The 13,979-nt window shown below is 49.7% G+C and overlaps 1 protein-coding gene across 1 annotated transcript in view; it reads left to right on the top strand.

Moving 5' to 3' along the window:
• The window catches only part of COL23A1 (collagen type XXIII alpha 1 chain), a 352,704-nt gene that overhangs the window by 300,381 nt on the left and 38,344 nt on the right, over positions 1-13,979 (top strand). The window contains exons 4-5 of the mRNA XM_060296702.1: positions 5,707-5,714; positions 7,288-7,314. Of these exons, the coding sequence (XP_060152685.1) occupies positions 5,707-5,714; positions 7,288-7,314 (35 nt within the window). The remainder of the gene's footprint in view (positions 1-5,706; positions 5,715-7,287; positions 7,315-13,979) is intronic.

Below are 13,979 nucleotides of genomic sequence, written 5' to 3'. Positions count from 1 at the left end.
CTTGTACTGTTTCTAATGTCTTTATCATCTCAATTAGTTCTACAATGAGTATTCTTATACACCTGTCGTCTTATATATTTGTTAATATATCTATGGAATACGTTTCTAGGAGGATCATTGTAGCAATTGGCACAAAAATTTTTAATATTAATTAGTATTGCCAAATTACTCTCTGTAGAGAATGTACCAATTTATCCTTTCAACCAATGTGTGAGGTGACTGTCCTCATTTCCCTTGATATGTCATCAGATTTTTTTCACTCTTTCTAATCTGATATGATTATAGTTTTAATTTTCATTTCTTTTATTGTGAATGAAGATTTCCTTTTGTTTTGCAACCTAAAGGGCTGTATTTTATGTGTACTCTCTATTCATATCTTTTGACCATTTTTCTATTTGATTGTTGATGTTTTTAGAGTTGATTTGTAGGAGCACTTTTATATCAAGGTATCTAGCCTTTGTGACATGAGTCAGAAATATGTTTCCACTCTGGCTTTTGACTTTGTCGACAGTGCTTTCTGCCTTCCAGACATTTTTGTTTTTGTATGGTTGGATCAGACTTTATGTCATAGCTTCTAGATTATGAACTGTACTTGGGAAAGTTTGCCCCTCTCCATGGTTAGAAAGGAAATTTTCCTCTAGGATTTTTATGATTTTTTTGAGGCATGTAAATCTTTGATCCTCTTGGAATTTATTGTGGTTCATGAGGAGGTATGAATCCAACTTGACTTTGTCCTGATAACCACCGGCCTGCCCACCACCCTCTATTAATAACAGCTCTCATCCCAGCAGTTCGAGGGGCTCAGGCATAGGGGCAAGGGCAGATCACAGCATAGATGGGGCTTTGGATTTGAGCCTCTGTCCTAAGAACAATGGGAAAGTGAGGAGTGGCGGGACGGGAGTGCCATATCAGATTTGCATCTAGCCTCCGAATGGAGACTGGAGAGCATTGGGCCAGCATATTGGAAGCCATCTCTGATCCCAGGTACATCCCTTTCACTGCTAGTGGGTTTCAGCTCCTGGGTCTCCAGTCCTCTCTCCAACACCACTTCTGGGTGAACTCCTAGGGATCTTAATATCCGCATAGAAGCCCCTCATACCCTTGGCCTCTCACACCTCACTTGTGATTGACGGCCTCAGTTCCTACTTCACTGGCACAGTTGGAGCAGTTGGAAGAAAACTTCCACAAACCCCACCTGCACAGCCACACACCTGCATGCACTGCCTCCCTGCTTATTGCCACAGATGGACTATCTAGGCTCCTGAGCACAGCCAGTGCCACCTCTTATGCCAGGGCCAGTCCTTCTTGCCTCCTCAGGGGCATCACTCCAGGAATCCCCCTTTCTCCAACATATCGAGTCTTCCCCTTCCAGCTGATTGTGCAAACATGCTGCTGTGCCTCTCATCCTGAAGAAATCCCTTCTCTGGACTCCACGCCACCAAAGCAACTACTCCATCTTTGCTCCCCTTTGCAGCAGAACTCCTAGAAAGCTCTCACTGTCCATATTCCTCCCCTCCCCTTCCCATCAGATGTCCACTCCTGTCACCCTTCCTGTCTGTGGCCTCTGCATTGCTAGGCCCAGCCATCAGGTCTCAGTCCTCACCTCACATGACTGTCAGCACTGATCAGCATGGGGATTTTGCCATCCCCCTTGATGCACTCCCTCCACTCAGCTTCCAGGACTTCCTTCTCTTTTGCACCCCCTTGTAACTGTTGGAGTGCCCCCGAGGGCCAGGGGTGCACAGCTGAGCTCCTGATGCTTCCAGCCAAACCTGCCAACCTACAGTCTCCCCACCTCTGTTGATGGCAACAGCATCCTTTCAGTCACTCAAGCCAAAATCTTCCTTGACTCATGTCTCTTCGACTCCACAGTCTAGAGAAATCCTCTTGGCTCTACCTGCAGAATCAATCCAGAATTCAGCCACTTCCACCCCCTACACCGCTTCCACTGGCTGCAAGCCACCATCACCTCTCCCCTACATCACTGCAATAGCTGCCCCACATGGTATGACCCTTTTAAAACATAAACCAGGTCATATTATCTCTGCTCAAAACCCTGCAAGGGCTCCCATCTCAGAAAGAAGATAAAGTCCTACAAATCACCTACAAGGCCCCCCCAATCTTCCGCCCAGCACTAATAGTGCCCCTTACCCTGCTCTGCTGCCTGTCTCTTTCCATGACACTATCGCCTTCCAGGTGATGTACTGTTTATTATGTTTATTGTATCTCAGCTGTCCTCTCACTAGAAGAGGACAGGGATGCTTAGGACAGGGATGTTTGTCACGTTCACTGCTGTATCCCACTTTCCCCAGAACAGCATTTAGAACAGTAGGCACTCAGTGAATGTCTGTGGGACAAGTGAAGAGGGTGATGAGTGAAGAAGCTATTGCAAGTCAGGAGATGCTGGTAACATGGATGAGGTTGTGGTATTGGGGAGAGGCCCAAGGGGATGGGCTTCAGAGCAACAAACAGTGGATGTGCCAATAGAGCATGTCGAGAAGGACTCCTCATTTTCCCATTCACCAGCTGGGCAGGAGGGGATGCCATCCACAGAGACCAGGAGCTGGAGAGGAGCACATTTGTGGGCAGAAGATTGTGAGTGTGACTGTGCATCCCTGTTTGAGGAATCATGGGATTATTCAAGGGGAAATCAAGCAGGCAGCTCAAAAAGGGAGCCTGGGCCTCAAGGCACGGTCAGGACTGGAGATCTACATTTGGGACACTTCCACCTATTGTAGCCATGAGCATGGAAGAGCTCCTTGGGAAAGATGGAGAGAGGAGACTGATGAGCAGGGAACTGAAAAGAAGAAAGCTTAGACTTGCTCCCTGAGGAACCTTGGCATGTGAGGCTGGGAGAGGAGACTGAGTCAGCTGAATAGCCAGGGAGGTGGGAGGACGTGTCTGTCATCTTGGAAGCCAAAGGAGGAGAGCACTTCTAGAAGGAGGGAGAAGATGAGTCCAAGGAGGAGAAGAAATCCTGTCAGGCTTATTGATTGGAGGAGGTCGTTGGAGACATGGTGAGTGCCATTTTGGTAGAAGGATAGGAATGGAATCCAAACCGTAGGGTCATGAGGTGAGTGGAAGGTGAGTGAGAGGAGACCCCCTCCTTCCAGCAGTGCAGCTGTGAGGGAGAGAGGAGCTGGGGCCGGAACAGAGGAGGGTGTGGAACAAAGGATGGTTTCTCGTGTTTAGAGCTGTGGGAAAGGATATGCTTGAAGGGCAGGCTTGACCAGGGGAGCTTGGGGGCGGCAGGGTCCCAAAAGGAGGAGGCGGGTCATCTCCTCTGAGTTGTCAATGAAAATAATCAATAAACAATCTATAAAAGGCATAGAAAAGAGTTTTACTTGAGCCAAACTGAGGAATATAGCCCAGAAGCCAGCCTCACAGATAACTCTGAGAAACTGCTCTAGAGAAGCATGGTTTTCAGCACAGTTTTATGTCTTGTCAGAACAAAGAACCACAAACAAGTCAGGGATACATTCCTTCAAGGTTTCAAAAAAACAGATCAGCAAGTACACAGTGAGTCAGTATGGCTTTGGCACCTGGGAAGGGAATCTTATCATGAAAGGAGTACCAGCATTGGTGTCCCAGGAAGGGAGGCATTTAATCTTTATTTTTAACATGGACATTCTTTACTTCTGGTCAATGTGCCCTTTTCTTTAATAATTAAAGCAGGTGTACAGTGTATGTTTGATAGGCCACAAACAGGATGTTTTAGTTAGCAGAAAATCCAAGTTAACTCATGTATAAGCCAGAATGACTTCCCCATACCTCAATATGTGAACATTTCTTCTATCAGAGTTAACCTGAGGGGCACAGAGCAGAGGCCAGGCACAGGTGCAGGTACAGGCAGGTGTGGGCGTGTGGCATCAGAAAGGCAATGGCAAGTCCATCTGGTGGCTTTTATCTTTTTTGTAAAACAGAGAGCAGGCTGAAAGAGAGATGCCAGCTGTACGGATGTCCACGTGGCCAACAACCTGCCCGGCCCCTAGTCTAGGCTTAGGGAACACACAGCCCACTCCCCCGCCACGTTACGTTCTCAGGCATTAGCACCATCATGCATTAGTTTCTCAAGCGAAAAATCATTATCTCATCTCTCTCCTTCCTCTATGCCCGATGCACCTCTCCACTCATCCTCCACCATTAAATCCATGAGCAAGTAAGTCCTGTCTGTCCTCACTGATAAGTACCATCTGACTCACTTCTCTTCTTCTCCACTGCCAGCCCCCAAGTCCAGGCCATTGTCACCTACAGGGGGACAACTGCAACCCATCCTCATGCCCACTCACACTCCCTCAAATCAGTCCTCTGTGCAAAACTCTTCAGTGGCCGCCACTGTCCTTCAAATCATGCTCCGCTGGACAGTGACGTGGAAACGAGATGCTGTGGTCTGGCTGGCTTGCCTTCTCCCCAGGCTCTCCTCTGCTGCAGCCCGCTCAGTTTCGCCTGGACCCTAGATGCCCAGTGACCTTGGCGTGTTCAGAGCTTTTCCCTCCTAGCCACGCGCTTCCCTCCCTGTTCCTCTCCCCGATAACTATTCCTCACCCTCTGAACTCAGCCTAGCCTCCCGACCTGAGTCGGCCCAGTCTGGCTCTGGCCCCTCATTACGTGCTGGGAGCTTCCTGTGCTTCCTCCTTGTGTCGTTGTTTTCTTAAGTATTGATCCATCCAAGGAAAATTCTGTGAGTCAGAGATCTTGCCTTTCACCATTGGTCCCATTAACCTGCACCCAGTGGCGATCCGTAAATATGTGTGGGCTGGCTGACTGCCGAGGGCCGCCTCCCTGTGCCGGCCTCACTCTCCAGACTGAGGTCTGGGGCCTGCCAGGAGAGAGCAGAGGAGTCACTTGTTTGGCAGCAACATGGCTTTAGTGGAAAATGTGTAGGATTTGAGAGTCAGGAGATTTCCTTCGGGGATAAATTCCACCCCTAACCAACTATGTTGCCTTCGACCAGTCATTTCTTTCTCTCTGAGCCTCTGTGTGGTCATCTGTCACATGGGTATGTTCATCATACCTCAAAGACTGTTGAGAAGGTCAAATGCTGTCATAGATGTGCAATATGGTTTGCACACTGTAAGGTGAGGAACACCTGAGTGTTCTCCATGGGGCAAGTCTCAGCTTGCTGCACCAGCCTTCCCTGCAGCAGCCACCTGTGCTTCCAGACTCGCCCCCTTCAAATCCCCCATGCGCAGCCAGGCTCGGCACCGCTAACCCTGGAGCTGGGCTATGGGCCCCCGACCCCCCTACATGTCAGCTTCAGCCACACACTCACACATCCAGTGCACCTAGGAGTATTCTCACCTCCGCCCAGAATGTTTTCTTTCTCAAGTCTCTCCCTTTCCACGGAAATGAACCAACCCCTAGTGAGTTCCAAAATTTGTTCTTCAAGCAGGAACAGGTCTGATTCCTACACTGCCTGCCAAAACCCAACACGGATGGGCCCCAAGCAAGAAGCAGCAGCAGCCTCATGTAATGCATGCAGGAACCAAAACTTGCTGGATTGTCTTTACCAGGCACACGCCCACCCAGCCACTCCAAGGACAGAGGCACTCCCTCTGCCCTGCCACTTGGCTTTGGGGCCAATGACAGCATCAAAGCCTTGCTAGGAGGGGTGGCCAGGAGCTGTGTGAGAGAGTGGCCGGCCTGGGCGAGGGGACCCTCTCTCCCTTTGATGCTGACTGTGGCTTCTCTGCTTGTGTTTTGCAGGTCCTCCCGTAAGTGTCCTGGATTATGCTCTCTGCTCCTGAAAGATAAGACATTTTGTTTTCTCTCTGTGTAGCACTTTCATGAAAATAATATTTGATTAGAGTGGTCTGTCCTTAAAGTTAAATTCAGTCCCAGACAGGGCCATATTTTTTTGTGATTTGTAGATGAATGCAAGCACAGGATTCCATGGGCTTGACTTGCCCAGTGAAGCATCCTGTGACTGTTTTCCCTGCAAGAGAGCTGACATGAGCCTGGCTGCTCCTCACCAAATCTCTGGCTCAGCTTGATGCACAGCAATGCAAGCACCATGCCCATATTTCCTAAATGTTCAGCAGCAGTTGATCTGTGTAAACATTTTCGTCTCACATGCTTTGGCAGAAAGAGCTCTGGAGTCAGGCAGTTATGCCAGGAATATGTTGCGCCTGACCACTAGATCCTGGGGTCCGTTTTCCTTCTTTGCCAAAATATTTGACTCTCTGGGTTGGGCAACAGAGACCTTGAGAGAACAGCTGGCCAGTGAGGGTGCTGAGTTTGAGAAGCGTGTGATTGGTGCCCAATCCACAGCAGCCCCAGAAATCCCATTCCTTCTCCAAGACACGTGACAAGTCTGCCTTTGATTCATCTTGGCAGTTTTTCAGAGCCTGATAAATCCTGATGAATGAATTCAAAAAGCGCATTGACAGTCCTCTTGAGCCAAAATTAACCTTCTAAAGGAATTCCTTTCAGATGAGCAGCTTCGTTTTACTTCCACTTACCATGATTCATTTCCCGATCAGCACCCTTCAGAATCTGGACCTCTTGATGCATGTAGCAGCACCACATTTAGCCAGAAAGTGAGAATGTCTAGATTTATGGGCTACGAGCAGTTTTTCACAGTTGAGTCCTTCCTGACTGTCACATGGAGGCTAGCCTGCGTGAACTTGCCGAAGTGTGTAATGCAGAGGGCTATGGAGAAAATTTGGTTTTTTGTGTTTTTTTTCTTTAAACTTGGCTTTTAAACGACTAAGTGGATTAAACAAATGCAGAATTCTCAAGCTGCAACCTGAGATGGATGCCAATGTATGGGACACTGGCGGGACAGCCACTGCTCCGAGCACATGGGGTCAGAGAAGCATCCAGTAGCAGTAAACGTGCCCCCATATCTCTGGTTTCCAAGGCTGTCTTCCTCAGGTCACCCCATCCCAGTGGCAACAGACGGGAAACCCATATCCTGCTCACTAGGCCCCAGATCAGGCCCCATTTAAGGAGCATTTTCCATGGTAACTATGATGCCACCCTCCAGAAGCCCACAATCCCACAAGGTCCTTGCCATGTGCCTTGGCTGACGTGGGGAGGACACATGTGGTATGTGCCCTGGGGGCCCCTCCAGCCTGGCCCTATGAGGTGAGGAATGGGTGCGCCATCCCCCAAACCCACTGGAGCCTTGCATCCCCCCGCTTGAAGGAGTCAGTTACTAGCCAGCAGCCTCTGCTGCAAACCCTGCAGATATTGGGGGGATCTGGGGCCCTGACTGAGTTCTAAGTGTTGCCATACGGTTTTCTGCCGAAAGTCTAATTATTAATGACGTATTAATTACCACAGGGGCAATCAGGACGAGATGGCTACCCGGTAATTTGCCATATATTTTTTTGCTCTCTTTGCCCTTTACTCTCAAGCCAGTATTCTTCCTCTGTGCCTTTATTTACCTGTCTGCACTCCTCTCCTCCTCCTCCTCTGCTCCTCAGTGGCTGTGGTCTCTCTGTGGAGGGAGTAGCGTTAGCTCTGTGAAGATGCAGGATGTGCAGATCTGCAGGGCCCTGGCCTGGAGGGAACTGTCTGCAGCTCTAGCTGCCTTGCAGACAAATCAAATAGCCTCCAAGAAAGAGTCTCATTGGCGTGCTGAGTCCACCCAACACTGCTCTTCCTGGCCAGTGTGTCAGCCCTGAGCCCAGGGTCCAGCCCTTGGCTGTGGAGTGAGTGCCCTCCTGTGGGCGTGGCTGCCAGACTCTTTCCAGTGGACAGAAGACTCCCTGTCCCAGCCCACCATGTCCTGTCACCACTCGAGAACGAGAGACTGGTTAGTTCCAGTTTGGCCTTTTTGGTGTCGTTACTTCTCAGATCTTTTACAATTAAACCTAAAAGTTAGCTTATACTTGGAATGGATTTCCCAGCCTGGGCTGAGTGAGCACCACGTCAGAAGCAAGGTGAAATATGGCTGTGCCACTGTCCAGTCCTGCACGGAGATTAAGGCCCATGATAGCAGCATGCAGAAATCCTGATAAAGAAAGAGCAGAGGGTAAGCCTGGTGAAGGAGAGCATGGCAGGACCATCCTGTTGGGAGATTTGTTCTGGGCCACAGGCCAGGAGGATTCAGGGAGGGAAATGTTGATGGATTCAGAGGACGCTCTAGTGGCCAGCTCTGTCCAGAGTCAGGATTGGCTGGCAGTGGAGGGCGGGGTCAGGGGGTGGGTGTCCCCAGTCTTGCAGGAGCCACCTTCCCAGAAGGCTGTGGAGGGCCGTCCAGCCCTGAGCATCAGGGAGACCTGGGCATGGATTCCAACCCTGCTGCCTCCTAGCTGGGTGACCTTGGGGAAGGCTCTGGCGTTCTCTGTGCTTTAGTTTCCTGTTCTGTGAAATGGGGTCATGCAAGGCCTCCCTAACAGCACTGGAGTTGGGATTAATTAAGACTGAGGAGGTGATGGCTACACAAAATGGGTCACAAACCCAGCCTACAATTCTTGGTGGAAACTTTGGGGGGCATTTACCTCATGTCTCGAGTGGTCTGTGCTCCACCCACCCAGGCAGCCAGGGCAGCTCCCCCAGCAGCAAGCAGCCCAGCCCCTCAGACCAGAAACATCCTGCTCTGTGTGGGGTAAGAACGAAATGCGAAGCCGGCCATGATCCACCTTCACCCCACAGGAGCACACAGGGGATCAGGGCACCGCCACCTCCCAGCAGCCTTTCCTGATTGGCCCACACTCCTAGACATGGCAGCTAGAGTCTTGGGGAACCACAGGCTTTTGCTGGAACATTTCAGCCTCGTGTCCTGGGCCTGCTCGCTTCACTAGCTCAGGAGCATTGGAAACTTCCTGACAGAACCACTCCTGGGATTACCTAGTTACCTTTTATACTCCAGGGTTACTCTTGATTGTAGGTGCCCGTGTCCAAAGGGGAGTGGGTGGGTGAGTGGATTTCTTCCCTCTTGCGCATTGTTGTCTCCTCTGAGCACACATGACCCAGGCTGTGAGCATCGGAGAGGCTGCTGGCTGATTGTGGGAATCATTTTCCTTGGGCGAGGGTCAGGGGACTCCAGACCAGCTGCCAGGGGTCCAGTCTACCTCCCACAGAGCTTCTTCCCCTCTGCCACCATCCCTGCCCTTCCTCCCAGGACGGAGCAGGCTGGGGGGTGGCCAGCAGGCTCTGTGGGTGATGAGTAGGAGTCCTCCTTCAGAGTTAGGCAGCTGGGAATTGAATCCCCTCACAAGCTGTGAAGCTGGCGGCAAGACCCTCAGCAGCCCTAAAATCTGTTTCCTTCCATGTGAAGAAGAGAGCTGGGATTTAGGTAAAGTGAGGTCACAGCAAATGGTGGTCAGGTGACTAAGGCCATTACAGGGCTGTCAGGGAATTAAGCCTGGTGTTTAGTGTATGAGGTTTTTGGCACTGAGCCTGGGTCAGAGACAGGGCTCTGTGAATTTGGGGTGGGGAGGCCAAGGGAGGGATGTGCATGCAGTGTGTCCACCTGGTATGAAGTTGGGAGCTTTCTGGGAAGGGAGCAGGTTAGGGCCCAGCAAGCCTTCCCCACTGCCCGTTTGCAGACAGCACTGGCAGCCCACGCCCTTGGCCCCTTAAGCTTCTCATCACTTGGCAGCCCTGAGAAGGCTGGGCCCGGTGAGGGGTGAGGAGAAGCTGGTATCATACCCACAATTACCCCAGGGCTGGGTTGCCCCTTTTCCTGAGGTCGCCCACCCCAGTTTGCATGCAACTCCACTTCCACACAGATCTGGGCATCTTCCCTGACTGGGCTGGCCTTGCCTGCTGCTGAGTTCAAGGTGTTTGTGCCTCCAGTGCCAGGAGCCAGCCGACTCACCCAGCTGTGTGCCTCCAAGCACCCTTGTTCCATCAGGCCGCACAGGCTGTCCCTTCAGTGGAGGGATACAGGGTGGAAGTGACACTCCGCCTGGCTTTCCCCAAAGGAGGGAAGCAGGCCCATGTGGGCAGGCGGAGGTTGGGAGGGAATTCTGTAGGCTCAGGGCACCCATGTGTTTTAAGCTGAAATTCAGCTCTCTCAGCCTGTAGAGGGCCTGGCTCCCAGCCCAAGCTCTGCTGACAGACGGGTCCATGCGCTTATCCCAGGGTTAGGGCAACCCCTGCAGCACAAGGGGCCTGGCCACCTGAGAGGCACCTCGTGTACTGAGTATTCACGGACTTTGAGTCTGTCTGACCCCAGTCCCATCCTGGCTCAGCTGTGCAGTCTTGGGTACTTGGCCTCTTAGAACCTGGGGAGATCACACCTACAGAGTTGGAGACTTAAAGGGGGGAACACACGCAGAGCCCAAGTGCAGCATGGCAGGTGGCAGCCCCTTGATAATACCTCTATCTTTCCTCACCCCACAAAACCTCGAGGGAAGGAAAGACAGGCTTAGGAAATCATTCTGATCCACCAACACACATTGGCAGCATTTGGAAAAGAAAATGGCTTTGAACAGTCAGTTTTAGAAAAAGTTTTTGAGGCTCCTTTCTTTTTCTTGAACTAAACTTCAAGACCAGCTTCAGGCAGTTTTCTGTTATGTTTTTCCTTTGTGCTAAAAACATGTCACTTCCTAAAGGGAAGTAAGAGCAAGAAAAGAGTCAAGCAGGATGCTTGTGGTAGAGACTGTGCCGGCCTCATATTCTGGATTAATCCAGTGTGGCCCCTCACCCCGTAAGGAGACCAGCTGAAACCAGGTCCATATATGGACCCGATAGGGGCTGTAGGGGGACAGGGCCATAGGAGCTAAGCATGTCTGTGGGGCAGGCTGTGGACTGAAAAGGGCCTCAGTCACCTTGTCCACAGCCTCCCTGTACAGAGGCCAGCCTGTCCTTTTCTGCTGCCAAGCGTTCATGAATAGCTCTCTGCTGATGACAAAAGAAGCATGTTTTTTATAAAACCTTCCCAAAATAGAGAAAAGCACAAAAAAAGAAAAAGCAATCGTCCATAATCCTACCACCCACAGATAAGTCCCCTCAATATTTTGGCATTTGTTTTTCCCATACTTTTTGTGTACAAATTTGTTTTTATAGTTATTATTCTAAAAATGGGATTACAGTGGACATACGTTTTTGTGGCCTATTTTTTTCCACTTAACATAGCATGAGATTTTTCCACATCATTAAGAATTCTTATAGAAAGTAATAGCTGCATAGCATTTTTTTTTTTTTGGCAGTATGCGGGCCTCTCACTGTTGTGGCCTCTCCCGTTGTGGAGCACAGGTTCCAGACGCACAGGCTCAGTGGACATGGCTCACTGGCCCAGCCGCTCCGTGGCATGTGGGATCTTCCCGGACTGGGGCATGAACCCGTGTCCCCTGCATTGGCAGGTGGACTCTTAACCACTGCACCACCAGGGAAGCCTGCTGCATAGCATTTTATCACATATGTAATTGATTTAACCAGTCTCCAAGTTATATTATTTATATTGACCATCTTTCACCCTTGTAGTCAACGTCATGGGAATTAATCTAGGCTTATTTCCATGATTATCTCCTTTGTTTGTTTCTTTTGTTTTTTGTTTTTTGGTGGTTTTTTTGTGGTACACGGGCCTCTCACTGTTGTGGCCTCTCCCGTTGTGGAGCACAGGCTCCGGACGCACAGGCTCAGCAGCCATGGCTCACGGGCCCAGCCGCTCCGCGGCATGTGGAGTCTTCCCAGACCGGGGCACGAACCCGTGTCCCCTGCATCGGCAGGCGGACTCTCAACCACTGCGTCACCAGGGAAGCCAAATGATTATCTCCTTTGAATAAATGTCTAGAAGTTGAATTGCTGGCCCAAAGGGTTTGCACATGTTTAAGGCTTTTGACGTGTACTGCCAAATTGCCCCCCCGGAAGCTGTGCTAATTTACATTCACACCAACAGCACATGAATGCTGCATGTTGCCCCAAGCCCTGGCCAATCATGGGTATTATACTTTTAAATCTATGACAACATAAGTTAAAAATTTATGGATATACGTATGTATCTTGTTTTAATTTAGGGTGTATTTTCGTTAGAAGCACAGTCTCAGAGATTAAACTAGTGTTGATAAATATTGTGTAATTCTAACTGCCATCTGGTGGTAGAACTTGGAATTGCAGGTATAGAATTTAAAGAGATCACCAGCATTTGAGAGCTTTCAGATTCCAATTGATCCAGGGACAGCAGATATCATGCAATCAGACACACATGGGAGAATTTTGAACTCAGAACATTGTAAGTCCAAGGTGGGACCTGCAGAGGAGCCCTGGGCCCAGCATTCTTACATTAGGGGGTAGTAATCAGCATTTATGTTGATAAAGTGATTTTGCCATCTCATAAATAGCAGGCTTGGCTCTGTTCAACAAATACAGAAGGTGTATTGTGTACTAGGGTAGCACAAAAAGAATCAGACCCAGTTGCAGCCTTTGGGGAGCTATGGGGGAGGGGGACCAACAGCCAATTTACCATGGGATAGAGAGGGAGGGACAACTTGGGGTCACTGTGACCTTCCTAGAGGTTTCTTCTCACAAACTCTTTTTTTGCACTCCAAAATGTGGCTTCTGTCTAGGATGAAAAGACCTGTCTGTCACGCAAGGCTCAGTATTGCCTACATCTTGACTTTGGCACAGAAAAAGTCTCATCATCTCCTATTTACAACATCGAAATCCTCACATTTCCTCTTTTTTGGTATTTGGACTTTTTTGACTCAGCATTGAGCTTTAGTGACTTTCGCATTTGTTTTACACCTTCAGAATACAATTCAAACATTTTTGAAAAATGTGTATTTGGTAAATCTTCCAGGGCTTAAGATTTGTGTATTTGAATGTATGAGGAGAGTATTAGGTTGTGAGGTACATAGAAATGATGAAACCCAGTGAGGGCCAGTGGTACAGAGGCCCTGGAATGGGGGAGCATGCCCACTTCAGAAACACTATCGGTCATTGTCTCTGTGCCAGGTGCTTTTCTGGGTCTTTGGACTAGCACCAAACAGGAGTGACAAGGCCCCTCCCTGTAGTGAGGAAGAGAGAAACAAACAAGTAATAAGCCAACAAGATAGCTTCAAGCAGTAAAATATGCTAGAGAATAAAGCAGGGGACGTGATGAGAGGGCTGACTGGGTGGATGGGTGGGTATAATTTGGATTAAATAATCAGAAGTCTCTTGGGGAAGATGACATTTGAGGTGAGACTTAAATGATGAAAAGATGTAGCAATCTTTGAGGGGTGTTGAGAAATGCTTCTGGCAGAGGAAGAAGCAAGTGCACAGGTCACGAGGTAGGAACAAGCATCGTGTGTCCAGGGTACGTGCGAGGCCAATGTGGCTCGAGTGAGCGAGCAAGTGCCAGGAAATGGTAGAAGGGGAAGTCAGAGAGGTCTCCAAGGCTCTGTGGGATAGAATCTTACAGGCCACGGTGAGAGGCTGACCCAGGCAGGAGGCCAAGGAAACTTGGCTCTGTGTTTACAGAAACTACCTGTCCACAGAGACAGCTGCCTTGACAAGGGTGGGGAGTCTCTCTCCTCCCAAGGGAGCTAGAAAAAAGGACTGTCCACTCTCATCCCCCAGAAGCCTTTCCAATGGGCCTGGGAACAAGTGCACAGACCAAGTGCTTGCTGGGGGCGTGATTGCCCGCATTCCCACCCTGGGAGATTGATGGTCTCGGCCCTGCTGGACAGAGGAGGAAGCTAGGCTCAGACATTGATAGGACTTGGCCAAGAGACGAGGCCCACCTGCATGGCAAAGCCCGGATTAGCACGCAGCCTGAAGACTCTCCATCACACCAGCCACCCTATCAGTAAGCAGGTTGTGGCAGCAGACCAGGGCTCAGACTGTCTGTGCATTGGCAGAAGGGTCTTTCTCCTCTCACCACCCAGAGAAACAGATTATTTGGGGTGAATTTTCTGTTTCTCTTCCTCATCCCTATTTTTATCTGGCCCTGGAGCTCTCTCCCCATTCCACCCCCATTATCAAATTGTTAAGACCCTTTTCTGCTTTCCATTAAAAAAACAAACAAACAAACAAAAACAGAAAACCAGTTCTAACTTAGATGAAGAAGAAAATTTCTTCATTCCACCTTCTTTCCTATT

The sequence above is a fragment of the Globicephala melas genome, chromosome 3, assembly GCF_963455315.2.
Source record: "Globicephala melas chromosome 3, mGloMel1.2, whole genome shotgun sequence".
Classification (NCBI taxonomy): Eukaryota; Metazoa; Chordata; class Mammalia; order Artiodactyla; family Delphinidae; genus Globicephala; species Globicephala melas.
Note: the sequence above shows the minus strand (reverse complement) of the source record. Positions and strands in the feature narration are given on the sequence as shown.